We start from the raw sequence: 27,164 nt of genomic DNA on the forward strand, positions 1-27,164 counted from the left end.
AATAAATAAAATCTTTAAAAAAAAAAAAAAGTCATACTGCCAAGGTCAATGGGAGACCCTCACACAAGACATCCACGATATAATCTTTCAGCCCATCAATATTAACCTGGACCTTTCATTTTTTATGACCTGGCAAGCAGAATATACTGATAGATTATAATCCTTGTAAATCTCTAGAAAAATATAGTACCTTATCATTAAAATTCATATGATTCCTGAAAACCTTAAGGAATAATTTTAATAGCAAACACTGGCGTTTCAGTAGGTCAGTGTGGCTGGCAGTCAACATATGAGGTTTTATTTATGTGTGTGGTATATCTCTGTGTACCCATGCTGGGTATGTATGTGCTCCTGTTGCTCAGGAGATAACTGCTATTCCCTGTACATCATATCCATAGATTTCTAGTAATGGAAGATGTTTTAAAAAATATTATGTAAAAAGAACTATACTATAATGCTTTAGTCTCTGGCCTGATGTGGTTGTAAGACTTATTAGCTGTGTAATCCTGAACAAGTCTTTCTGTGTTCAGTTTCTTCATCCATTTAACAGATAATAACTGTACTTATCTAATAAGGCTGTTATAGAGATTAATGAAGTTATATATGTGAAGTTCTCAAAATAGTACCTGGTACACAGTAAGCACTATATAAAGGTTAACTACTATCATTTTTATTGTTACTACTAATAGTTTAAAAGTAAACATTTTACTAATATCTTTAAGGTTTAATGTTTGTAAGTAATTCATCGCAAGACTAACTTCAAAACTATAAAGAATGTGAAAAAATCCTAAGTTTATAAAAAGAAATAAGCTTGTCGTGACAAATTAGTAAACTATTTAATACCCTGTCTCAGGAGAAACAGACCATGAGATTTCCGAAGAATAAGGGTTGTGAGCACCTGGGTGGTCCAGTTGGTTAAGTATCTGCCTTCAGCTCAGGTCATGATCCCAGGGTTCTGGGATCAAACCCAGGATGGGTATTTTATGAGCAGGAAGCCCGCTTCTCCCTCTGCCTCTGCCCTTCCCCCCTGCTTGCGCATGCACACACACCCCCTCTCTCTGTCAAAAAAATAAACAGAATCTTAAAAGAAGAAAGAGGGAGAGGAGGATAGGGAGGAGAAGGAGGGGCTTCAGGATAACTCACTGGAGAAAAAACAGCCTTTTCAGCAAATGGAACTGAGACTGGGTTTCTGCATGCAAAAGAATGAAGACTGATCCCTGTTTCACACCATAAATAAAAATTATGAGCTAAAGACCTAAATTATGAACTAAAACTATTAAACTCGTGATCTTGGACCAGGTAATGGTTTCTTAGATATGGCACCAAGAGCACAAACAACAAAAAAATCAGACAAATTAGGCTTCATCAAAATGAAAAACTTCTTTGTTTCAAAGAACATTACCCCAAAATTTAAAGGACAAGACACAGATTGAGAGAAAATATTTCCAAATTATATATCTGATAAAGAACCTGTGTCTAGAATGTAGTTTTTAAAAAACTCTTACAACTTGACAATAAAAAGACAACCCAATTAATGGGCAAAGGATATAAATAGACATTTCTCCAAAAAATAGATACAGAAGGTCAATAAAGACATGAAAAAAATGTTCAATTTCATGGGCCTTCAGAAAAATGTAAATAAAAACCACAATGAAGTAAAACGCTTCACACATACTAGGATGGCTATAATCACACAGACAGTGTTAGGATGTGGAGAAAGAGGAACCTTCATACACTGCTGATGAGAACATGAAATGAATACAGCTACACTGAAGAAGCTGTGGATATTTTTGTAATTATTTTATCAGAAAATTTATTCTACTATAAATGTTTAGAATACTCCTACTTATATTGAAAAGGTTTTTTGCATGATAGCATAAATGCTATTTTTAACAACAGGGATTTGGGAAGGAATGAGAGGTAAATGCTGAAGTAATGAAAATGTTCTAAAAACTAACCGAAGTGATGACTGCGCAACTTTGACTCTATTAAAAACCACTGAATTGTGTATTTTAAATGGGTGAATTGAACAGTCTATGAACTATATTTCAATAAAGCTGTTACCAAAGAAAAAGAACAAGGGGACAAGAATACTTAGAAGATACACTGAACCTTTAATTCTATGAAAATAAGCTTACTACTGATTTCTAGCTTCTACACACATACACACACACCATTATCTAAATTACATAGCTCTCAATAAACTGACCAGCAATAATTCATTAATATATTTAAACATTTCTTTTTACTGTTTTGCAAAGTTTCTTACACACTTTCAGGAATTAGGGAATCACTTTTGTGATGCAGAATTTTAAAAAACAGGCATTTTTTGCATATGCTACCACGTAAAACCTTTTCAATACAAGTAGGAGTCTTCTAAACATTTACAGTAGAAAAATTTTTTGATAAAATAATTATAAAAATATCCACAGCTTTTTTGAGTTGTTAGGATATGCCAAAATTGAGCTCTCAAGGAGGGAAAAAAATCGATTCTAACTAGAAAAAAAACCATTTGGTTCTATAGTAAGGATCACAGAAAAGATGAAAATTAATAAAATCTGAGCTATTAAAATTAAAATAACCTATTTTATTTTCTTAAAAGATTTTATTTATTTGAAGAAGAGAGAGAATGAGCAATGGGGAGGCAGAGGGAGAGAGACAGAGAGAAGCAGACTCTCTGCAGGGAGACCTTCAGGGGGCTCAGTCCCAGGACCTGAAGATCATGACCTGAGCCAAAGGCAGACGCTTAACCAACTGACCCACTCAGGGACCCCAAAATAACCTAGTTTATTAGTTTCCTTAATTTGTTGCTTCACTCCAATCTCCTCTGCTTTCTGCTCATTTTCCTTTCAACAGAAAGAATTTTGAGAAGAAAGATAAAAGATAATGTAAATATGTGCTATTTCCCTTTTAACTGTTTAAGTGCTTTTCAACTAACTGGATCACATCACATTTATGATCCTCTGTATATATCTGCACGCTCTACCACAGCATAATGAGATGTGAAAATGGCAACTATCACTTCTAACATTTCCAAAGTGGGCCTTAATCTAAACTTTTTTTGTGTTACTTAGAACTTTCCACATACTCCCTTTGTATAACAATACTAGAGAGCAAATGAGATATATTCTAACATTCATTACATTTTCAAAATAAGAATACTGAATCCCTCATAAAACCTAAAACTTTAGTGTACATTAAGAACATACTGATTTTGCTTTTTTACATTTTAAACTAGAATTAATTCGTATTTTTATTTTACTTATTCATTAAAAACACTTACAGTGATTACTATGTGCTGGACATAAATATTGACATCATTTAATATTTAACACATTTATTCCCCTATACAACATGAGGCAGGAGTGTTGTTATCTCCCAGTTAGAGGTAAGGAAACTGAGACACAGAGAAGTAAAGTTCCTGGCCCAAGGCCACACAAGATAATATGCTTGTGACGAATACTCTGGCTCAAGAGCACGTACTCTTCAACACTACACTGTGCTGCATCTGATGTTACCGACTGCGCAACATCGCAGGATATTAAATCTGAAAGTCATGAAGACTGTTTCAGTCTGCTCATTCACAGGTCAGGACTCTCAGTGAGGTTCAGTGACTGGAGGCAATTTGGGACAATGATCACAAGTACCTAAGTTAGTCAGACTTGGGGAGAACCCAGCTTTCACATCTACAACTTCATTAGTAAATAAATTACTGATGCAGAGGTTTCACTTCCATAAAATATAGATAATGCCCTCTACCCCATTATTTTTACGAAGTTTAGATTAGATTATGATTATGTTGTTTACGATGAAACACAGTATATGAAAGGTCTTGCACATAGCAGGCACATTTTTAAAATGTTCTTTCTTCTTTCTTCTGATGCTCCTTCTTTATATGCATATATACAATGGCTAGGTAATATACTTTAAAAGTACTTCTAATGGACTGTTTCTTCATTATTTTACAAATGAAAAAAGCAAGCATCAGAAAGCTTCTGGGATCTGACACTAAAGCCCATGTTACTGACTACTATATTAAATGATCCTTTTGATTTTTTTAACTCATTCTTGGTATAAAATATTTTAATAATGTATTTAACCAGGAGTCAACATTTTTTTTCTCCTAAGTGTCAGATTTTAGGCTTTGCTGGCCATACAGTTTCTATGACAACTACTAAACTCTGCTGCTGTAGCATGAAAGCTGGCACAGATAAGACATAAATGAATGGGTGCAGCTTTGTTCCAAAAACACGCTATTTACAGAAACAGGCAGCTGGTCAAATTTGGCCATAGGCCATAGTTTTCCAACCCCTGTAATTCATGGATCAAATTTAAGATTATACAAAAAATGTCTTATTGTTTATGTAGAGACTGAAACCCCTAAGTTGAAAAGTTACTATCATGCAGGCATTAAATGCTCTTTTCAATATGTATAAAGTATGACCTATTTCCTTTCCCAAGTAATAAAGTATATGGGCTTGTACATGTTCAATTGCCCTAATTAATGGATTAAAGTTTATATCAATGAACTGGAAAAAATGTCAAAATTCCTTAATAGTATGTGCACATACTGCAGAAGTATAATTATTAGTTGAATATTTTAACTAAATATGACCCTGACAGTCACAGTTACTTATCATTCATAAAATGAGCTTATTTCCCATCACTATCACTGATTTGTTCAAAACAGAGTTCATAATGACTAGTAATGCAGCATCCTTCATTCCCAACATTCACTATGTAACATAATATATTCTAGAAATTTCAGGGTATTAAAAACATGCATACAAACAGATTGAATTTACATATGACAAAGAAATGACAGAACTTCTTTCATTCCTCTTTAAACAAAACAAAACAACCACAAACAAAAAAACCTGAAGTGTTGCCGGCTTCCTCAAAATCAATATTTCCAAGGTGCAGGACACCAGCTACTACCCGGAACAGATCAAGTTTTTCTTCATCATCCAAACCAATCTTTTTCATGGCTGTGCACATTCTAATAAAATCTCCATGGTCATCTAACAGAGGATCTTTCAAAGAACCTGCCTTAAGATACTACAAAACAAGAAGACATCAATTAATTGTTCTTTGTCATTATTTAAGTATACTAAAACTACTACACAAGGTCTATTAATGCACTAAATGACATGCAAAAACAAAATGTCAATAGAAAAACTTTACTATTCTATCAATGCAAAAACTAAATGTGCAAAGTATACACAGGATCTCTCTGTATTACTTCTTTCAACTGCCTGTCACTCTACAATTATCTCAATAAATATCAGTCAAAATGGAATGAGAGGTTTACCAGTTAAATTATAATTTTAATTCTAAGGCATTATAATGCTAAAATACATTAGATAAAAATCTAAATTGAGTGAAAAAGAAGGGAATATCAGTGGTTGAAAGGAATCAATATGAATCCACAGATCAAAAGGAACTAAGGTGAAAAATTATAATAAAAATTCAAATATAACACTTAGCATTATATTCCTTTAGGTTAACTGCCATCAACTGCATCAGTATTCAGCAATAATAAATACTGGACAGACTAATAACAATTTTCATAACCAGAGAATCGATTTTTAGATCCTCCTATATAAGCATATGAGGTAAGGTGTATTAGTAAGCATTGTGCTTACTCAGAATTTTTGCAATGAGTCACATTTCAGAAAAAATAAAGAAAAATTTTCTCTCCTAAAATAATTTACATCTAAAGTATTCAATTGTTAGAACCTATTTAAAAGCTCAGAAGAAAAAATAAGAAATTTAGGGCTGCAGAAACCTTATAGAAGTAGAAAAATAAAAGTTACTGGACACAGAAAAATTGGACTAGGAATTTTCCAGAAATTGACAATGAATAGGTAAAATTAAACAGGTAACGCAGCACCAGAATTAACTGCCCACTAAAGACATCTCTAGGAGATTTTTTCCCCCTCCCAGATGCCAATTCCTTCCCAGCTAAATTTGGATTATCATCCACAAAATTCTTTAAAATGCTTAATTATGCTTGGGTGAAATTTCTGGAAAATGTCTAGATAAAGAAATTTAATTTTATTCTTAAAAGAAGCAAAGGAAATAATCACATGCAGCCAAAGTTAATAGAAAACACAGATCATGCAGAATTTTTAGTCTTGCTACTGAATGGTTACTTCATTTAAAATCTTTCTAATCAAATATTAAGAATATATTATTGTGGTAGACTAAAAATACTGCATTTTCCTAAAAATGGCACACAGCTTAGACACTCAAATGGAATTAAGCAAAGGATTCTAATTAGTTAAAAATTATCACCTCATCCTCCTGATAAAGAAGACATAAAAAGTAATTTAAACATATTAATCCATTATTCACTTATATATTTTTATATATACACTCAATAATATGAACAAACTATCTCACAAAGTTTGATGACTCTAGAATCACAAAGAGTACACTTTCATCTTATCAGAATACAAAGAGTACATGTTACTCTTTGGAGAGTCAAATCTAGTTTTCCTCCCTCTTTACTCAGTTTTTTCCATGTTAAAGATAAAATTTAGAGATCTATCTTCTTCCTTAAGGACAGATGCACTATCCCTATTCCACTAGGTAATGTTTCCATTATTTTAGTAGGAAGAATAAAATTTCTGTATTTTGATGATACTTCATAAAAATAAAGGTTATCATGACAAAGGAAGATACCATAATAAATATTAAAATTACTTCTTAAAGTTCCAACCATGAATTTCACCTAAAGTTTATGATTTATAATTCAAATATTTATGCCTAAAAAATAATTGTTGAGGCACCTGGGTGGCTCAGTTGGTTGAGTACCTGACTCTTGATTTCAGCTCAGGTCATCATCTCTGGGCTGTGAGGTCATGCCCCCCAGAAGGCTGCATGCTCAGCGGGGAGCTTGAGATCTTCTCTCTCCCTCTCCCGTCCCCTCTATCATTCCCTCCACTCTATGAGCATTCTCTCTCTCTCTAATAAATAAAATCTTTAAAAAATAAATAAAAATAAAATGATAAATGTTAACAAATAAATTAACTGTACTCATCTGTTTAGAATTTGAAATAATGGGAATTTTTGTTTGTTTTCTGTTCTTTTCAAGGAACATATTAAAGATATAATTCATCTCACTCATTTTGAAAGGAGTCAAAATCATCTGATTCACACATTTAAAACTGGATATAATAAAAACTGTACAATTCAACATTCCATATAAAACTTTAAATAGAGAGACAAAATGAACTAGTCCCTAAAATTAATCCTGACTCAGTATTTCATAATTTAACCTCGTGGAGTAGATATAACGTAATACTACTTATTACTTGAACATTACATATTGAAATTTGTAAGAGTTATAGATTTTTAGGTTAAGGATTTAATGTTTTAAAAATAATAATAGTATAATTACATCTAATTGCCCTTAGAAACATAATAAGTAAAACCTAAATATAAGACTTTCCATAGGGGCGCCTGGGTGGCTTAGTGGGTTAAAGCCTCTGCCTTTGGCTCAGGTCATGATCCCAGAGTCCTGGGATCAAGCCCCGCATCCAGCTCTCTGCTCAGCAGGGAACCTGTGTCCCTTCCTCTCTCTCTCTGCCTCCCTCTCTGCCTGCTTGTGATCTCTGTCTGTCAAATAAATAAATAAAATCTTAAAAAAAAAAAAAAAGACTTTCCATAGTATATTGCAGAAATATAATGTTTTAAAGAGAAATATAACAATACATAAGCATTAGTTCACAAGAATGCTTACTCTATTTAATGTCTACTTCAAAGCTTACTTTGGCCTTAAAGTAGAAAATAAATTATGGACATATTTTATACTAAAGTCCAAGTGGGTAAGTGAGAGTAAGTTAAAAATTTTATTAGCAAAGGATAATTCTTAGGCAATTATAATACCCTCATGTGGGGGAAAAAGAACAGAAGGATAGCAGTGCACTGAGGCCTAACTAAGAAAAACCAAACTTATAGCTTTGGTAGATACCAACAGAGGCATAAAGTATTACACTGCAAGAAAGACTTAGATGAGCATTTTGTTTTTTAAGTATAAGCCTAAAAGTAAGAAATATTATTAGGGCTCCAAAATAAAAAATATATCTTTGAGTATGATTTTTTTTTGTATTAAGGATTTTAATTTAAAAACAACAGTCTACTATACCTCGGGACTTTTTCGGTTCTGTAAAATCTGTTTGTCAGTTTCTTTGTTAGCAAAGTATCTAGTGCAGCCTCGGTTTAAATACTAGGAAAAAGAAATATAAGTATAACAAATACAATCCACATGAAAATAATACAAAAGAAAACACAATTTATCAAAACAGTGGTAAACAAAAAGAACTTTTAAATATAACCTAAATAATCTCTCAAGTACAACTGATAACTTCTATATATTGTAAACATTTTTACTCCTACTAATCAAACCAGGGATATTTAAAATTCTGATTTTTGAAAGCAGATTAAATTAAACAGTAACATAAAAATCAGTACCATAAAGCTTTCCTGTTTTTAAAGGGTAGCAATTTTAAATCTCAATGTCAAATATCGTCTTAAAAATATAGTTCATAAAGTAAGTACTATAGATATAATGAAAATCACCTTTCTACTAAATATATAGTCTCAAATAAGAACCTACACATTGTGGTTTAACATTTCAAGTAATATTTTTAATGCTGAGTAACAGAATAATAGCCCTAAGTTTCTTAATTTCTGATTTTTAAAATGAGTTATTCAAAACATGCCATCCATATTTGTTGACAGTTAACAGTGACCACACATAAATTATAATACTTGCTTTACAAACCTTCACAGGTATCCAAATTACAATTTCAGCTCTTATCTCAATGATTTACTTTGCTGCCCAGAAGATTAAGATGCCCTTTTAAAGATTAAGCACTAAAAACATAGAAGAAGGGAAGCAGCTGAGAAGAAAATAATTTATTAGTCCCAAAGTGAATCTATTACCCACACTGAAGGTGGGGGTATAGTCAGGAAGGAAGTACACAGGAAACAGAATGGAAAATGTTTTTAGGGGCGCCTGGGTGGCTCAGTCAGTTAAGTGACCGTCTTCAGCTCAGGTCATGATCCCAGGGTCCTGGGATTGAACCCCACATCAGGCTCAGTGTGGAGCCTGCTTCTCCCTCTCCCCCGCCCTGCTGCTCCCTATTAGTACTCTCTCTGTGTCAAATAAATAAAATCTTAAAAAAAAAAAAGAAAAGAAAATGTTTTTAAACATCTCAGCTTCTCTTTAATCAGGTCACTATGATCCCACTGTACCATGGCATGAATTCTGAGATTAAATACACCACACATCATATAGATGCTATGAAAAAAATGTACATTACAGGGGCGCCTAGGTGGCTCAGTGGGTTAAGCCTCTGCCTTCAGCTCAGGTCACGATCTCAGGGTCCTGGGATCGAGCCCCAAATCGGGCTCCTTGCTCAGCGGGGAGCCTGCTTCCCCCCCTTCTCTGTCTGCTTGCCTCTCTGCCTGTTTGTGATCTCTATCAAATAAATAAATAAATAAATTTTTTAAATGTACATTACATTTTGAATGATTTGGGAATAAATTAACATTCTAGATGATATTAATTTAGGTGGAATACATTTATTTGTGTACCTCCATTATAATGAAATATTAAAACACAGAGAAAACCAGAAAACGATATACAATGAGTTGTTCTTTCCACCTTCGAATCTTCAGGAAAAAAAAATAAAAAAGAGGGAGAAATAATATTATTAAGTAATTTCAATTTACTATTTCAAAAAACGCTATTTTACTTAGTAAGATAATAGTAGCTTAATTAAACAAATGTTTTCTTTGCTAGCAAGGGTTTTATCTCCACAACCCTAGATTGCTTTATCAAATACTTGGCTTTTGGATAGCTAAACACAGTATTAAAACCAACTACTTGTTTTTTCCAACTTCCCTATAGCTAGAAAACTATAACTATTCTTGCTATCCATTCTTATTCTATCCAAGCTTTATTTCTATTCAAGGATCTTTGCATGACTGTAACAAATGCTCATAAAACATAATCAAAAATATTTGAATATCTGAATAATGCAATCTTTTAAACCTTTTATTTTCTAAAATACATGAGTAGTTACAAATGTTTTCAAATAGTATCCCTACAATTCTTAATGTACTATTTTGGACAAAGTAGTGACAAAAAATTTTTTGGAACTGTTGAACACTACTTTGGAATTCTTTGTCTTTATGACCTTAACTATGAGTTGTAATCTATGAGTTGAAGACCTAAACTAATCCACAGAAAAACCTGATGAAACTATCAACACACTTTCAAGGGCACTTGAAGGCAGAATCATTTGGGGGAAGGGATACAGAGATATGCATGTGCATGCATGAGAGGAATAACCATGACAGCAGATATATTTGGGTGAAAGACAATACTGTTCGTCTAGTCTCCTCCTAACCAGTATAAGAACGCTGGGAAGTGAAGAAATCAAGGCTCCCAGTTCATATTACAGAGGCAGGAAACTCTCTAACCTGATAAAGAATTTCAGTAACTACCTTCTAAGGATGACTGCCATTGTGCCAGGAAAAGTTATACATTCTAAGATACACAAAAAAATATGCTCTCAAGCCTCCAAACAGAAAGAAATGCTAAATTAAGAATAGTCACATTACTTTACCATTAACTCAGAGCCAACAACATCACATCATTATTATTAAATTTCATATGATTCATAGGAACTTATACTCCTTTTCTAAAAATCATTGTATAGAAGTATCTCTGCTGTCTTCCTGATTATAATGTGAGCAACTAACTTCAAATTCCAACTGATTTAATGAGTTCTAGAGAAGGTGAGACATTGTAGAAGTAGATGAATAGGCACAGTTGTAAAGCATTGTAAAACAGTAGTTTTAGGTTTTCCAAATACATATTAAAAGAAACTAACTGAAGTAATAAAAGCTGAATTGCAAACATAAACACAGACACAGAGAACAATAATTAAATATAATATGTGTCATGATTCTTATGTGGAGAACTCCTATCCAAAGAGGATTATCCAGAATCACCTGTAGAACTTTACTCAAACTTCATTCCTTACCCATTCTCATAATCCTGCATATTCCTCACAAGGACACTGTTCCCTAGCTGTGAATTTATAAACCGCTAGCCATCTCCAGTCTTACCACTTCTTGAAACTCTATTAGCTTGTGATTCTTGGCACTCCTCATTTTCCTTGTACTTATCGTATAATCCCACTTGGGCTTTCCTTCTTGGGCAACTCTTCACCAACCATACTCTTCAACTCCAGAGTCTGGATACAGCACATGCTTTTCTACATTATACAATCTCTCTGGACAATCTCATCTACTCACTGTCATAGTTTTAATTACCACCAGAGTACTGACATCTCCCAAACCTATCATGACAGCACTAATAATAATCTTCAGATTAGGATACCCAACCATCTTCTAATCCTCTCCCTAAGGTGATCATAAGTTCCAAAACTAAACTGAGCCTATATGCTACAAATCTTCCATCTGGCCCTCGTGTGGTAATTACATCCACCCAGTTACCCTAGTCAAATTTTTCTCCTTCTCCCTACCATACTCAGTCTCCAATTCCTATCACTTTACCTCCCAATATTTTGGACATCCCATACTCTCTAACCAAATTCAGGCCCTAAGTAACTTACTTCAGTGATAGCCATAAGATTTCCGACAAATTTACCCTTACTTGCATTTTCAATCCATTCCCAACCCCACCCTCTTCAAGATACCCTCCATTTTAAAGCCAGAGGTAAGCACAGACCTATCCAAATTTATACTTAAATCCCTTCAATAGCTCCTTATTAACTACAGAAGACCAAACTTTCTACCCTCAACTCCCACCATTTCCTGCCTTACCCTTTCAGCTGTTTCTTGCCTTTCTTTGTTCACCTTTTTGCATCTAGTAGGAATAGTCTTTGCATCTTTCTTTCTCTAGTTAACACTTGAAAATCCTTCAGGATTCTGATCAAACATCAGTTGTTCCTTGAAGTTTTTCCAAAATTCCCAGCATCCTATGCATATCTCTTTCTTAATCTTTCAACCTATCAGTCAGGCTTTGTGTTTGTACGTGTGTGTGTTTCACACCAGATTCTAAGTTGCTCATGAGCAGGAACTGCTCATCTTTTTCACCGAGGTACAATGCCTGGTACCAAAAAAGCAAGCAATAAATATTTACTGTTGAATTCAAGTCAAAGATAACTCTAAAAAGTAGCATTACGACAGAACTATTATAGATTTCTTATTGAGTTTAAAATGATAAGTGGTTTCCCATCTATCATTTTATCTTTCTGATTATATATCTTTTCATATAGTATTATATTATAAATTCAGCAGTAAATCTCAATAGAGACCTACAATCTATCATGTTACACTGGATGCAATATAAGCTACATACAACTAGATATAAGAATCCATTAAAGTAAGTTTTAGAATTGAAGTCAATTAAATTTGCAAAAACTCTAAGTAATTTCTTTTAATCCAACCTACCCGAAAATTATCCGGGGAGCTCAAATGAAGTTTTTCCCTAATATCTTCAGAAGCACCAGCACACAACCTATAAAAGATATGGTAATTCCTTTCCTCTTTGCCTTGAACACAGATTCTAGATTTCTCTAGAAGGTAATGTGAAACAAACCCTCCAACAACTGAACTCTGAAAAACAAAACAGAGAGAAAATACAGTTTTTGCATTTAAGGTCTGAAAGTATCTTTGGGGTAAATACCCAGGAGTGCAATGGCAGGGTCATAGGGAAGTTCTATTTTTTTTTTATTTTTTATAAACATTTATTTTTATCCCCAGGGGTACAGGTCTGTGAATCACCAGGTTTACACACTTCACAGCACTCACCAAAGCACATACCCTCCCCAATGTCCATAATCCCACCCCCTTCTCCCAACCCCCCTCCCCCCAGCAACCCTCAGTTTGTTTTGTGAGATTAAGAGTCACTTATGGTTTGTCTCCCTCCCAATCCCATCTTGTTTCATTGATTCTTCTCCTACCCACTTAAGCCCCCATGTTGCATCACCACTTCCTCATATCAGGGAGATCATATGATAGTTGTCTTTCTCTGCTTGACTTATTTCGCTAAGCATGATACGCTCTAGTTCCATCCATGTTGTCGCAAATGGCAAGATTTCATTTCTTTTGATGGCTGCATAGTATTCCATTGTGTATATATACCACATCTTCTTGATCCATTCATCTGTTGATGGACATCTAGGTTCTTTCCATAGTTTGGCTATTGTAGACATTGCTGCTATAAACATTCGGGTGCACGTGCCCCTTTGGATCACTACGTTTGTATCTTTAGGGTAAATACCCAGTAGTGCAATTGCTGGGTCATAGGGCAGTTCTATTTTCAACATTTTGAGGAACCTCCATGCTGTTTTCCAGAGTGGCTGCACCAGCTTGCATTCCCACCAACAGTGGAGGAGGGTTCCCCTTTCTCCGCATCCTCGCCAGCATGTCATTTCCTGACTTGTTTATTTTAGCCATTCTGACTGGTGTGAGGTGATATCTCATTGTGGTTTTGATTTGTATTTCCCTGATGCCGAGTGACATGGAGCACTTTTTCATGTGTCTGTTGGCCATCTGGATGTCTTCCTTGGAGAAATGTCTGTTCATGTCCTCTGCCCATTTCTTGATTGGATTATTTGTTCTTTGGGTGTTGAGTTTGCTAAGTTCTTTATAGATTTTGGACACTAGTCCTTTATCTGATATGTCGTTTGCAAATATCTTCTCCCATTCTGTCAGTTGTCTTTTGATTTTGTTAACTGTTTCCTTTGCTGTGCAAAAGCTTTTGATCTTGATGGAATCCCAATAGTTCATTTTTGCCCTTGCTTCCCTTGCCTTTGACGATGTTCCTAGGAAGATGTTGCTGCGGCTGAGGTTGAAGAGGTTGCTGCCTGTGTTCTCCTCAAGGATTTTGATGGATTCCTTTCTCACACTGAGGTCCTTCATCCATTTTGAGTCTATTTTTGTGTGTGGTGTAAGGAAATGGTCCAATTTCATTTTTCTGCATGTGGCTGTCTAATTTTCCCAACACCATTTATTGAAGAGGCTGTCTTTTTTCCCTTGGACATTCTTTCCTGCTTTGTCGAAGATTAGTTGACCATAGAGTTGAGGGTCTATTTCTGGGCTCTCTATTCTGTTCCATTGATCTATGTGTCTGTTTTTGTGCCAGTACCACGCTGTCTTGATGATGACAGCTTTGTAATAGAGCTTGAACCAGTAACAGAGCATCTATTGAGAGTATCATAAGGTTCTTGTTCTTTCTTTTATTGATGTGTTGTATCACATTGACTGATTTGCGGATGCTAAACCAACCTTGCAGCCCTGGAATAAATCCCACTTGGTCATGGTGAATAATCCTTGTAATGTACTGTTATTGCCCTCGACCCACAAGGACGACAAGAAGCCTGGTTCGGATGCATCTTCTCTCTCTTTATTTCCGCAAGTCTACACACTTATATACACTTACATGACCAATCAGCGAGCAGGGTACAGAAGGGAGCGAATCAGGCTGTGCACCTATACGAACAACTTCGCTAGCAACCAATGCTGTTTACTTCCTCTTTGGGCGTTCCGCTTAGTCTCACGAAGCAATCCTAACCTGGCAACTAGCCAGGCACCATCGTTTAATGGCAGAGGCCGCCTGGCCAGGGGCCTGCCTCCGACATACTGTTGAATCCTATTGGCTAGTATTTTGGTAAGAATTTTCGCATCTGTGTTCATCAAGGATATTGGTCTATAGCTCTCTTTTTTGATGGGATCCTTGTCTGGTTTGGGGATCAAGGTGATGCTGGCCTCATAAAATGAGTTTGGAAGTTTTCCTTCCATTGCTATTTTTTGGAACAGTTTCAGGAGAATAGGAATTAGTTCTTCTTTAAATGTTTGGTAGAATTCCCCCGGGAAGCTGTCTGGCCCTGGGCTTTTGTTTGTTTGGAGATTTTGAATGACTGTTTCAATCTCCTTACTGGTTCTGGGTCTGTTCAGGCTTTCTACTTCTTCCTGGTTCAGTTGTGGTAGGTTATATGTTTCTAGGAATGCATCCATTTCTTCCAGATTGTCAAATTTGTTGGCATAGAGTTGCTCATAGTATGTTCTTATAATAGTTTGTATTTCTTTGGTGTTAGTTGTGATCTCTCCTCTTTCATTCATGATTTTATTTATTTGGGTCCTTTCTCTTTTCTTTTTGATAAGTCTGGCCAGGGGTTTATCAATTTTATTAATTCTTTCAAAGAACCAGCTCCTAGTTTCATTGATTTGCTCTATTGTCTTTTTGGTTTCTATTTCATTGATTTCTGCTCTGATCTTTATGATTTCTCTTCTCCTGCTGGGCTTGGGGTTTCCTTCTTGTTCTTTCTCCAGCTTCTTTAGGTGTAGGGTTAGGCTGTGTACCTGAGACCTTTCTTGTTTCTTCAGGAAGGCTTGTACTGCTATATATTTTCCTCTCAGGACTGCCTTTGTTGTATCCCACAGATTTTGAACCATTGTATTTTCATTATCATTTGTTTCCATGATTTTTTTCAATTCTTCTTTAATTTCCCGGTTGACCCATTTATTCTTTAGAAGGATGCTGTTTAGTCTCCATGTATTTGGGTTCTTTCCAAACTTCCTCTTGTGGTTGAGTTCTAGCTTCAGAGCATTGTGGTCTGAAAATATGCAGGGAATGATCCCAATCTTTTGATACCGGTTGAGTCCTGATTTAGGACCGAGGATGTGATCTATTCTGGAGAATGTTCCATGTGCACTAGAGAAGAATGTGTATTCTGTTGCTTTGGGATGAAATGCTCTGAATATATCTGTGATGTCCATCTGGTCCAGTGTGTCATTTAAGGCCTTTATTTCCTTGCTGATCTTTTGCTTGGATGATCTGTCCATTTCAGTGAGGGGAGTGTTAAAGTCCCCTACTATTATTTGTATTATTGTTGATGTGTTTCTTTGATTTTGTTATTAATTGGTTTATATAGTTGGCTGCTCCCACGTTCGGGGCATAGATATTTAAAATTGTTAGATCTTCTTGTTGGACAGACCCTTTGAGTATGATATAGTGTCCTTCCTCATTCTTATTATAGTCTTTGGCTTAAAATCTAATTGATCTGATATAAGGATTGCCACTCCTGCTTTCTTCTGATGTCCATTAGCATGGTAAATTCTTTTCCACCCCCTCACTTTAAATCTGGAGGTGTCTTCAGGCTTAAAATGAGTTTCTTGGAGGCAACATATAAATGGGTTTTGTTTTTTTTATCCATTCTGATACCCTGTGTCTTTTGATTGGGGCATTTAGCCCATTAACATTCAGGGTAACTATTGAGAGATATGAATTTAGTGCCATTGTATTGCCTGTAAGGTGATTGTTACTGTATATTGTCTCTGTTCCTTACTGATCTACCACTTGTAGGCTCTCTCTTTGCTTAGAGGACCCCTTTCAATATTTCCTGTAGAGCTGGTTTGGTGTTTGCAAATTCTTTCAGTTTTTGTTTGTCCTGGAAGCTTTTAATCTCTCCTTCTATTTTCAATGATAGCCTAGCTGGATATAGTATTCTGGGCTGCATGTTTTTCTCGTTTAGTGCTCTGAAAATATCATGCCAGCTCTTTCTGGCCTGCCAGGTCTCTGTGGATAAGTCAGCTGCCAATCTAATATTTTTACCATTGTATGTTACAGACTTCTTTTCCCGGGCTGCTTTAAGGATTTTCTCTTTGTCACTGAGACTTGTAAATTTTACTATTAGGTGACGGGGTGTGGGCCTATTCTTCTTGATTTTGAGGGGCCTTCTTTGAACCTCCTGAATTTTGATGCTCGTTCCCTTTGCCATATTGGGGAAATTCTCCCCAATAATTCTCTCCAGTATACCTTCTGCTCCCCTCTCTCTTTCTTCTTCTTCTGGAATCCCAATTATCCTAATGTTGTTTAGTCTTATGGTGTCATTTATCTCTCGAATTCTCCCCTCGTGGTCCAGTAGCTGTTTGTCCCTCTTTTGCTCAGCTTCTTTATTCTCTGTCATTTGGTCTTCTATATCACTAATTCGTTCTTCTGCCTCATTTATCCTAGCAGTGAAAGCCTCCATTTTTTATTGCACCTCATTAATAGCTTTTTTGATTTCAACTTGGTTAGATTTTAGTTCTTTTATTTCTCCAGAAAGGGCTTTTATATCTCCCGAGAGGATTTCTCTAATATCTTCCATGCCTTTTTCGAGCCCGGCTAGAACCTTGAGAATTGTCATTCTGAACTCTAGATCTGACATATTACCAATGTCTGTGTTGATTAGGTCCCTAACCTTCGGTACTGCCTCGTGTTCTTTTTTTTGTGGTGAATTTTTCTGCCTTGTCATTTAGTCCAGATAAGCATATATGAAGGAGCAAGTAAAATACTAAAAGGGTGGCAACAACCCCAGGACAATATGCTTTAACCAAATCAGAAGAGATCCCAAATCGTGAAGGGGGAGAAAGGGAATAAAAAAGAGGTTCAAAAAGAAAGAAATAAAAAAGAAAAAATAAATAAAAGAATTTAAAAAAAGAAAATGAATAAAGAAAAATATAAAAAGTAAAATATATATATATTAAACTAGTTCAAAAACGTTAAAAAAGAAAAGGGTAAAAGTTTAAAAATTTTAGCAGAAGAAAAGAAAAAAAATGAAAAAGAAAAAAATTAACTGCAAGACTAAAAAAATCACAAGGAAAAGAAAAAAAGAAAATCACAGGGAGAAAGCCATGAATTCCGTGCTTTGCTTTCTCCTCCTCTGGAATTCTGCTGCTCTCCTTGGTATTGAAACCGCACTCCTTGGTAGGTGAACTTGGTCTTGGCTGGATTTCTTATTGATCTTCTGGGGAAGGGGCCTGGTGTAGTGATTCTCAAGTGTCTTTGCCCCAGGCAGAATTGCACCGCCCTTACCAGGGGCCGGGCTAAGTAATCCACTCGGGTTTGCTACAGGAGCTTTTGTTCCCTGAGCGCTTTCATAGAGTTCCGGAGGACAGGAATACAAATGGCGGCCTCCTGGTCTCCGGCCTGGAGGAGCCGAGAGCCCGGGGGCCCCACTCCTCAGTGTGTCCTCAGAGAACAGCGCCCAGTTACTCCCATCTGCCTGACCTCCGGCCGCGCTCTGAGCTCACCGAGCCTGGGACCGGTTCAAGGTAACCCCGAGCTGTGATCTTACTGTCAGCTCTGTCTCTGTAGCCAGCTTTCCTGTTCCAATACCCGCAAGCTCTGCGACCCTCAGACACCCCCGATCCTTCTGTGACCCTGCGGGACCTGAGGCCACGCTGACCTGGCGTGGGCTTCGCCCCGGTTTAGCCTCTGGAGCAATGTCCCTTAGCGGAACAGACTTTTAAAAGTCCTGATTTTGTGCTCCGTTGCTCTGCCGCTTGCCGGGAGCCGGCCCCTCCCCCCAGGGTCTATCTTCCCGTCGCTTTGGATTCACTTCTCCACAGGTCCTACCTTTCAAAAAGTGGTTGTTTTTCTGTTTCCAGAATTGCTGTTCTTCTTCTCTTCCATCTGCCGATGGATTTACAGGTGTTTGCAATCTTTAGATAAGCTATCTAGCTGATCTCCTGCTAGCTGAAGTAGTCTCAGCCTGCTACTTCTCCGCCATCTTGACTCTCAATCAGAAGTTCTATTTTTAATTTCTTGAGGAATCTCCACACTGTTCTCCAAAGATGCTGCACCAACCTGCATTCCCACCAACAGTGTAGGAGGGTTCCCCTTTCTCCACATCCTCTCCAACACATGTTGTTTCCTGTATTGTTAATTTTGGCCATTCTAACTGGTGTAAGGTGATATCTCAATGTGGTTTTAATTTGAATCTCCCTGAGGGCTAATGATGGTGAACATTTTCTCATGTGTCTGATAGCCATTTGTATGTCTTGATTGGAGAAGTGTCTGTTCATATCTTCTTCCCATTTTTTGATATGTTTGCCTGTTTCGTGTGGGTTGAGTTTGAGGAGTTCATTATAGATCCTGGATATCAACCTTTTGTCTGTACTGAAAGTATAACCTACCAATGTTGAATTATTCTTCTAATGAACATTTGTCTATATCAAAGAGGTTATAAAAGTTATCAAGTAAAGGGAAAAAAAGAAGATAACTAAATAAATGTAAGCTTACAATATTTATGAAAGTCATACTGAATATATATATATTCTCCCAATTACCTAAAGTAAAGAGAGAAACGCAAATGGATTTACCAGGAGTTCAGTGACAGCACCAATTTTGTCAAGACCCTTGTGTTTTTCTTTTTCTTTCTTTTTTTTTTTTTTTTTTTATGTAGGCTCCAGACCCAATGCAGAGCCCAGTATGGCGCTTGAACTCATGACCCTGAAATCCAGACCTGAACTGAGATCAAGAGTTGGACATTTAACCAACTAAGCCATCCACGTGCCCCAAGACCCTTGTGTTTTTCACAAACACTTCCCAAAGATACCATCCCAAAACTCATTCTCACTTACCTTTTCATTGAAATGTATTTCTACAAATTTTCCAAATCTACTGCTATTATTGTTGCGAACAGTCTTTGCATTTCCAAAGGCTTCTAAGAGTGGGTTAGCTATTGAAAAAGAAATAAAAATATTTCATCAAAAAAACAGCACGAAGGAAAATTAAAAAACAATATGCATAGTGTGTTTCCTTATTAATACAAAAAAATGTTTTCAAAAATATTACCATGCAGGAATTTACATGTAATGTCAAATCCCTCAAATATGTATTGATTACCACTATATTCAGGCTCTAGTAAAGTACAGAAGATGGGGAAACTACTCAAATTATGTAAAAAGAAAATGTAAATGGTAAAGGAAAGACTAAATTTTAAAGTCATTAGGTTACAAAATTCAGAACTCAGCTTTAAAAATTACTCCCTATATATTTAAAGGTTTTCACAAGTACATCAGCCCTAAAGGAATAGGAACTATAATATAGAGTAAAGAGCAAAACCCTGGTGAACAAAATACACGCAAGAAGTTATTAGTTGACTTACTTTCCTAAAATCTTTTATATATTAATAAAGCCTCCATACTTAATATTTTCATGTACATCCAACAAAATCTAACATATAAGTTAGAGAATGACTAAAAAAGATCCTCAGAACAACAGTTTTTAAATTCCCAGCCTACAAAAGACTCATTTTAGATGTAAAGACACATACAGGTTGAAAGTGAAAGGGTAGAGAAATATTTATCACACAAATGTCAGAGTAGCAATACTTCTATCAGACAAACTAGACTTTTTTTTCTTGTATTGTTTTTATCCTGCTTTGGTGACAGGGTGGCACGGTCTCATAGAATGATTTTAAGTATGTTCCCTCCATTCCATTATTTATAAGACTTTGATAAAGACTGTCATTATTATTATTTTGTTAATGTTTTGGTAGAATTCACAAAGCCCATGTGGTCTTAGCCTTTTCTGTGCTGGGAGATTTTTGATTCCTAACTCAATTTCCATTCTTTTTATTGGGGTAAGAAGATTTCCTATTTCCTGGATTCAAGATTCATGATTCAATTGTGGTAACTTGTGTGTGTTTAGGAATCATCCTGTTTTTGTCTAAGTTACCTGACTTGTTAGTATTAACTGTTTATAGTAATCTATTATCACACTATGTATGTATTTCTGGGGTTATCTGTCATACTGTTTTTCATTTCTCATTTTAGTTTTCAAGTCTTCTCCTTTTTTTTCTTTTTTTTTTTTTTTAAGATTTTATTTATTTGACAGAGAGAAAGATCACAAGTAGGCAGAGAGAGAGGGGGAAGCAGGCTCCCTGCTGAGAAGAGAGCCTAATGCGGGGCTCAATCCCAGAACACTGGGACCATGACCTGAGCTGAAGGCAGAGGCTTAACCCTCTGAGCCACCCCAGTACCCCACTTCTCCTTTTCTTCTTAATGTAGTTAAAGCAGTGTCAACTTTATCTTTTTTTGGAAAAACTGGTCATTACTTTCATGTTATAATACTGCTATTGTCTGTTTTATTTATTTCTGATTCTTCTTTGTTTTTTCCTTCCTCTACGAAATTTCAGCATTTCACCTAAATTTATTCTTGTTCTAGATCCTTACGGTGTAATGTTATTTATTTTCTTAATACAAGCATTTATAGTATAAATTTCGCTCTAACATCTGCTTTTGCTGCATTCTATAGATTCTGGAATATTGTATTTTCTTTTTCATTTGTTTTGAGACATATTTTGATTTACCATTTGATTTCTTATTTGGTCCACTGCTTCTACAGTAGTGTGTTATTTAATATTTACCATTAAATATATAATATTTACATTGTAGATTTTCCAGCCTTGTTTTATCTCTAGTCTTGTACCATTTTGGTTGGAGAATATACTTGGTATGACGTCAGTCTTCCTAAATTTCTAATAATTGCCATGTCTCTTTCTATGTGATTTAGTCAGGGAGTCTTCTGTGTACTTAAAGAAAGTGTATTCTATTTTTCTTGGATGGAATATATTATATTTATATTTTAGAACCATGGTTCCTAATGTATGCTTCAATAAAAAATGTTCTTGTTGAAAAAAAAATAACTTTTGAGGGTACTCATTTAAAACAAACCGTATCAGGGGTACATGGGTGGCTCAGTTGTTAAGTGGCTGCCTTCGGCTCAGGTCATGATTCCAGGGTCCTGGGATCGAGCTCCACATCAGGCTCCCTGCTCAGTGGGAAGCCTGCTTCTCCCTCTACCACTCCCCCAGCTTGTGTTCCATTTCTTGCTGTGTCTTTATCAAATAAATAAATAAAACCTTAAAAAAAAAATCAGAGACAAGGTGGATGGGGGAATGGGTAAAATAAGTGGAGGGGATTAAAGAGTACACTTATCATGATAAGCACTGAGTAATGATGTAAAGAGTTGTTGAATCACCGTATTTTATACCTGAAACTAATATAACACTGTATGTTAATTACAGTGGAATTAAAATTTAAAACTTAATAAAAATATTTTTAATGAAAATAAACTCCCAATAAACAAATGTAAAATTTTGTTTTTATCTTATAATAATGTATACATACCATATGACTAAAAAAGGTTTATTAGAGTCTATTGTTTGTTTTCTCTCATGTTGTTTTTAAGTACTCCACACTAGGTGTGGAGCCCAATGCAGAGCTTGAACTCACAACCCTGAGATCAGACCTGAGTGGAGATCAAGAGTCGATCACAATCAACTGAGCCAGCCAGGCTCCCCATTAGAGTCTATTGTTATAATCATCAGTCTCAACTATAAACATCCCAGATTTGTGCCAATATTATATATTTTCTATCTGCAACCTCATAAATTGCTTCACAATGTTTATTATTAGAATTTTCTTATGAAATCTTTTAAAGTTCATCTCTCTTATTCTATCTACCATAGAAAGCTTAACAAGTATCCAAATCCTTTTAAAGATTACTCTCTGGCTGTTTCATTTGCCAAAAAAAGTAAGAAAATATTAAAACTGAAACAAAAGTTTGCATATATACCTAACCTTTCTGATGGATTAACAAAATCAACTGACTTGTGAAAAGCCACATGACTAGCTTCCAGCCAAAAGGGAACTCAATTACAGGTCTCCCCAACTTCTTTACTGGTAACGACTAGTTTTTGCTGAAGTATCAAATATATTAAGTAAAATATCCAAAATTAGGATAACAGCCTATCAGAAGATTACAGTAATGCTACTGATGTACTCATTCTAAAACCAACAACCAATCTTCAATTAAAAATGGCATCAAATGATTTCTATGTTCTGCTAGTTAATATCTACTATCCTCTACTGAAACGTTTGGAATACTTTCCAACTTTTCTCAACTATCGCACACTATGTATACATACACCACATTCTCACAGAAGGAACCAGGTTAATATCCAATTTGCAAGTTAAGTTTGTACTTCAAGGAAACAACTCAGAATACTAATTAGTACTTTATTGAATTAGTCCATAATTTGTTTATTTATTTATTCAATTTTAAAAGGTTATTCCCTCATTAAAGAGAGGTGCTTTATAGTGAATAAAGCATTACTTATGAGATCTTCACACCTGGGTGTGTTATAATACCACAATGAGAACTGTAAGTAAAACTATAAATTTATATCAACATGAAAAACTTCATTGATGCAAACTTAATAAAAATGTTTATTAGAGTATTTATGTTCATCTACATGTATATTTCACATAATTGTGAAAAAATATACACATTTGCTAGCTGTGATTTATCAAAACGTATGAACACAGAAGGACCTTAATAAATTTTTGTTCAACTGAAATTTTTCTTTAAAATAGTAACAGTGTTAAAATATGCTCTTAGTATATAGCACATTGTTAAGATGCCTGAGTTTATTATATCCCATTTCCACATTTGATGAGCTATATGCTCTTCAACAAGCCACTTAAAAATTTTTTTAACCTCAGTTTTTAATCTGTACTGTAGGGATAAAATTGTACCTACCTCATTCTATAGGGATTTAAATTAAGAAAAGATACTCAGCAAGCAACACAATGCATAATACATCTTACACATGTTAATTTCATCATCATTATGAGAAGAAAGAGAGTTATCTCATTTGGTACCTCAGGAACTAGATCCCTCCCCGCCCACCTGGTGAGAAGTCAAGAGACAATTTTGACAGTCATAGTCCCACCTCAGCTCTCATGCTTACGATCCATGGGTAGGTTTTACCTTCTCCCTTTTCCCTGTCTCTGGCTTGCCTGCAGGCCAACCACATACGCAGCCATTGCCCTAGCCTACCCAGAACTTCCTCTCACTTTCTGTGTTACAGATTTACAGCTTTATCTTGAGAGCAATATGAAGCCATTAAAAGACTAAAAGCAAAAGAGATCATCCCAACTTCCAAATAGAGAACAAATTACAGGGAAACAAGAATGTAAGTGGGGGGAGCAGAAAGGAATCTATGATGCAGGAGTATGGTGTGGATTCAACCTGGTGGTTGACCAGACCAGCAGTCTCCAAACCAGGTGTAAGAAAACGTTCTAAGGGGTATGCAAGTACTAAACTTCAGGAAATCAATTTACAGACTCCTGCCTTCCAACTGTACTAAGTCATTAAAATTTCCCCTCAAAAAACATTTTAATTCTAAATAACCCTCTTCCTCTCTCCTTTGCAAAAAACAAGGTCAACAAAACAAACAAGAGGCCAGAAAGCTTCCTGTATTTATTTCATTCGTCTGAGAGATACTTATGGGTCATATTTCATGTATCAGACACTATTCTAAGAGACTGGAATATATAAAAATCCCTGTCTTCTTAGCACTTACATTGGGTGAGAGGGAAAACAATAGACATTAAATAAAGCAAAAGATATCTCAGCAAAGATCTGTAGGAGATGGAAGAGTCTTTTGGATCTCTGGGAGAGCATTCCAGATCACTTAGAGGATTCTCACAAGTTTATTTCAGTATATATCTAACAATAAAAAATAAAAATTTTAAAGATTAACAATACCTTCAACAATTCTATCATCAATATCTTGACCTGTTCCATAGGATTCAGTCAGATATCTGTTTAAAATATAGGATAAAAAAATTTACATGACAACAACATTGTATACATTATAATTGTAACTTTTTTTAAAAGATATTATTGATTTATTTGAGAGAAAGCACACCCAAGGAAGGAGAGGCAGACACAGAAAGGAAAACAGACTCCCCACTTAGCAGGGAGCCCGATATGGGGCTCAATCCCAGACCCCAGGATCATGATGTGAGCTGAAGGCAGACCCTTAACCAACTGACTCAGTCACCCAGGAGACCCATAGTTGAAACTTTAGTATTATTTAATACATATAAAATTTAAACCAGGATCATTTCTGTAACTAGTCATTTAAAATTTACAAATTTATATTTAAATGCAACTATTCTGCTATCCCTTTCTTTTTTTAAGATTTGAGAGAGAGGGGGAAAGAAAACAAAGCAGGGGTATGGGCAGAAGGAGAGAGAGAATTGTCAAGCAGACTCCCCACTGAGCACAGAGCCTGACACCACTGGGGGCAGAGAGAATCTTAAGAAGGCTCCATGCTCATTATGAAGCCCGACCTCAGGCTCAATCTCACAACCCTGAGATCAGGACCTGAGCCAAAATCAAGAGTTGGACATTTAACCAAATGCCACCCAGATGCCTGTTACAGCATTTTAAACACCTGAAATGCAATTTGGATTACCTTGAACATCAAAATCAGCATTATTTTTAAACTGTTTTTGGAAATATTCTGAATTTAACCAACTATTTGGTTTTAAAGATGTGACACATTTTACATAAGAATATTCATTGTCTATATAAGATTCCAAAGTCTTCTGTGATAGCATATTAATTCAATTTATATGGTTAGAGAAAATAAGGTAATTTGCCATGGAACAATGAGGAAATTACCACTCTTCATGTTGTTTTATCCAAAGATTAAATATAATTGAACAACTATTTTCCCAGAACATTTCAAAACAAAAAGTAATCTTTAACTTAGAACATAAGTTTGTATTAGAAGTTTACAGTTTCTAAATTATTTGTTCATTTTCAAAGCTGTATATAAACTATAGACTCAATGTATGATTCTTACATACAGAAGAGAAGTAAGAAATTGAGCCACTTAAAATTCCCAAAGTATTAGGAAGCACTCATTTAATCAGAATTGCATATACATAACGCACAATAACAAACTTCTAAATTAATTTTATATAAATAACTGAATAGCATACATTTGCATAAAAAAATAGAAAATGTCAAGAAGGGACCCATCAGCAATTGGCTAAGACTGTATTAGTGGGAATAATACTGGAGAGAATTCAGAATGCACTGGTCCTACCAGTAGCTTCAACGCTAGATTTAACTTTTCTAAGTTAACTGAAGTATGTAAACTGAAGGAACGAAACTAATGAGTGCTATAGTTCCTTCCATATTTATAATGCAATGATTATAAACAAAGTGTGGAATTTAATTTGATGGCCACAAAGGGGATACACTGAGACAGGGTTATGAGGAGATAGAATTAGAAGGCCAACTGTCATAAGCTTAAGGTAAAAAATGGTTTCAACCACACTCACAGCAGGAATACTGAGAACAGAATGTAAAGGCTGACTAGCATCGGTCTCCTCTAGGATCCTCATTTAAGAAGAACACGTCAGAACTAGTTTTCAACAATCTATAGCTTCCACATAAGGTGTCTGTTTTTAAAAGGGATAGAACCTACCAATTCAAACTGTGTCATAAAGTATGCACTGGGCACCCTGCTGGCCCAGTCGATAGAGCATACAACTCTTGATCTCAGGGTTGTGGGTCTCAACCTCAAGCTGGGTATAGATATTACTTACAATAAAATCTTTAGGGCACCTGGGTGGATCAGTCAGTTAAGATCTGACTCTTGATTTTTGCGCAGGTCGTTATCTCAGGGTTGTGAGATCCAGATTCTATCTCTCCCTCTCCCTTTCCCTTTGCCCCCTCCCCACTCTTCCTCTCTAAAAAAAGATATATAATAAATAATAAATTCAAAATAAAATCTTTAAAAAAATACAATAAAATAAAGTGTGCAAAGGTATGCAAAGTCAACCTGTTCAATCAAAGAGATATTTGTATCTCTTTATTCATATCATGTTCAACAGCAGTACTATTCCCAATAGCCAAGATTCAGAAGTAACTGAAGTGCCCACTGATGAATGACTAGGTAAACAAAATGAATATTATGCAGCCTTAAAAAGGAAATCAAGGGGCACCTAAGTGGCTCAGTCAGTTAAGCCTCTGCCTTCAGCTTAGGTCATGGTCTCAGGGTCCTGGGATCAAATTCCGCATTGGGCTCCCTGCTCAGCAGAGAGTCTGCTTCTCCCTCCCTCTCTCTGACCCTCCTCTCTGCTTGTGCTTGCTCTGTCTAAATAAAAAAACTAAAAAAAAAAAAAAAAAAAAAAGGAAATCGTGACACATGATACAACAAGGATAAAACTTGAGGACATTATGCTAAGTGGGATAAGCCAGTCACAGAAAGACAAATACTGTATGATTCACTTATTTGAGGTACCTAGAGTAGTCAAAATCAGAAGTAGAAAGCTGAAGGGTAGTTGGCATGGGCTGAGATGGGGGAAATGGAGTTGTTTAACAGGCAGAGAGTTTCAGTTTTAGATTAAAAAAAGTTCTGGAGATTGGCTGAAAAACAATGTGAATATACTTCATACTACTGAACTATACACTGAGA

At 35.6% G+C, this 27,164-nt stretch overlaps 1 protein-coding gene across 6 annotated transcripts in view; it reads right to left on the reverse strand.

Moving 5' to 3' along the window:
- The window catches only part of MYO6 (myosin VI), a 154,197-nt gene that overhangs the window by 52,154 nt on the left and 74,879 nt on the right, over window positions 1–27,164 (reverse strand). For all 6 annotated transcript variants that reach the window (XM_013056278.2, XM_004752792.3, XM_004752791.3 and 3 more), the window contains exons 7-11: window positions 24,434–24,489; window positions 19,456–19,553; window positions 12,499–12,663; window positions 8,153–8,233; window positions 4,878–5,058 (exon numbers count right to left, since the gene is read on the reverse strand). In XM_013056278.2, coding sequence (XP_012911732.1) covers window positions 4,878–5,058; window positions 8,153–8,233; window positions 12,499–12,663; window positions 19,456–19,553; window positions 24,434–24,489 — 581 coding nt within the window. The remainder of the gene's footprint in view (window positions 1–4,877; window positions 5,059–8,152; window positions 8,234–12,498; window positions 12,664–19,455; window positions 19,554–24,433; window positions 24,490–27,164) is intronic.

The sequence above is a fragment of the Mustela putorius genome, unplaced genomic scaffold (genome assembly GCF_011764305.1).
Source record: "Mustela putorius furo isolate JIRA1106 unplaced genomic scaffold, ASM1176430v1.1 tig00003863_pilon_pilon_pilon, whole genome shotgun sequence".
NCBI classification, from domain to species: Eukaryota; Metazoa; Chordata; class Mammalia; order Carnivora; family Mustelidae; genus Mustela; species Mustela putorius.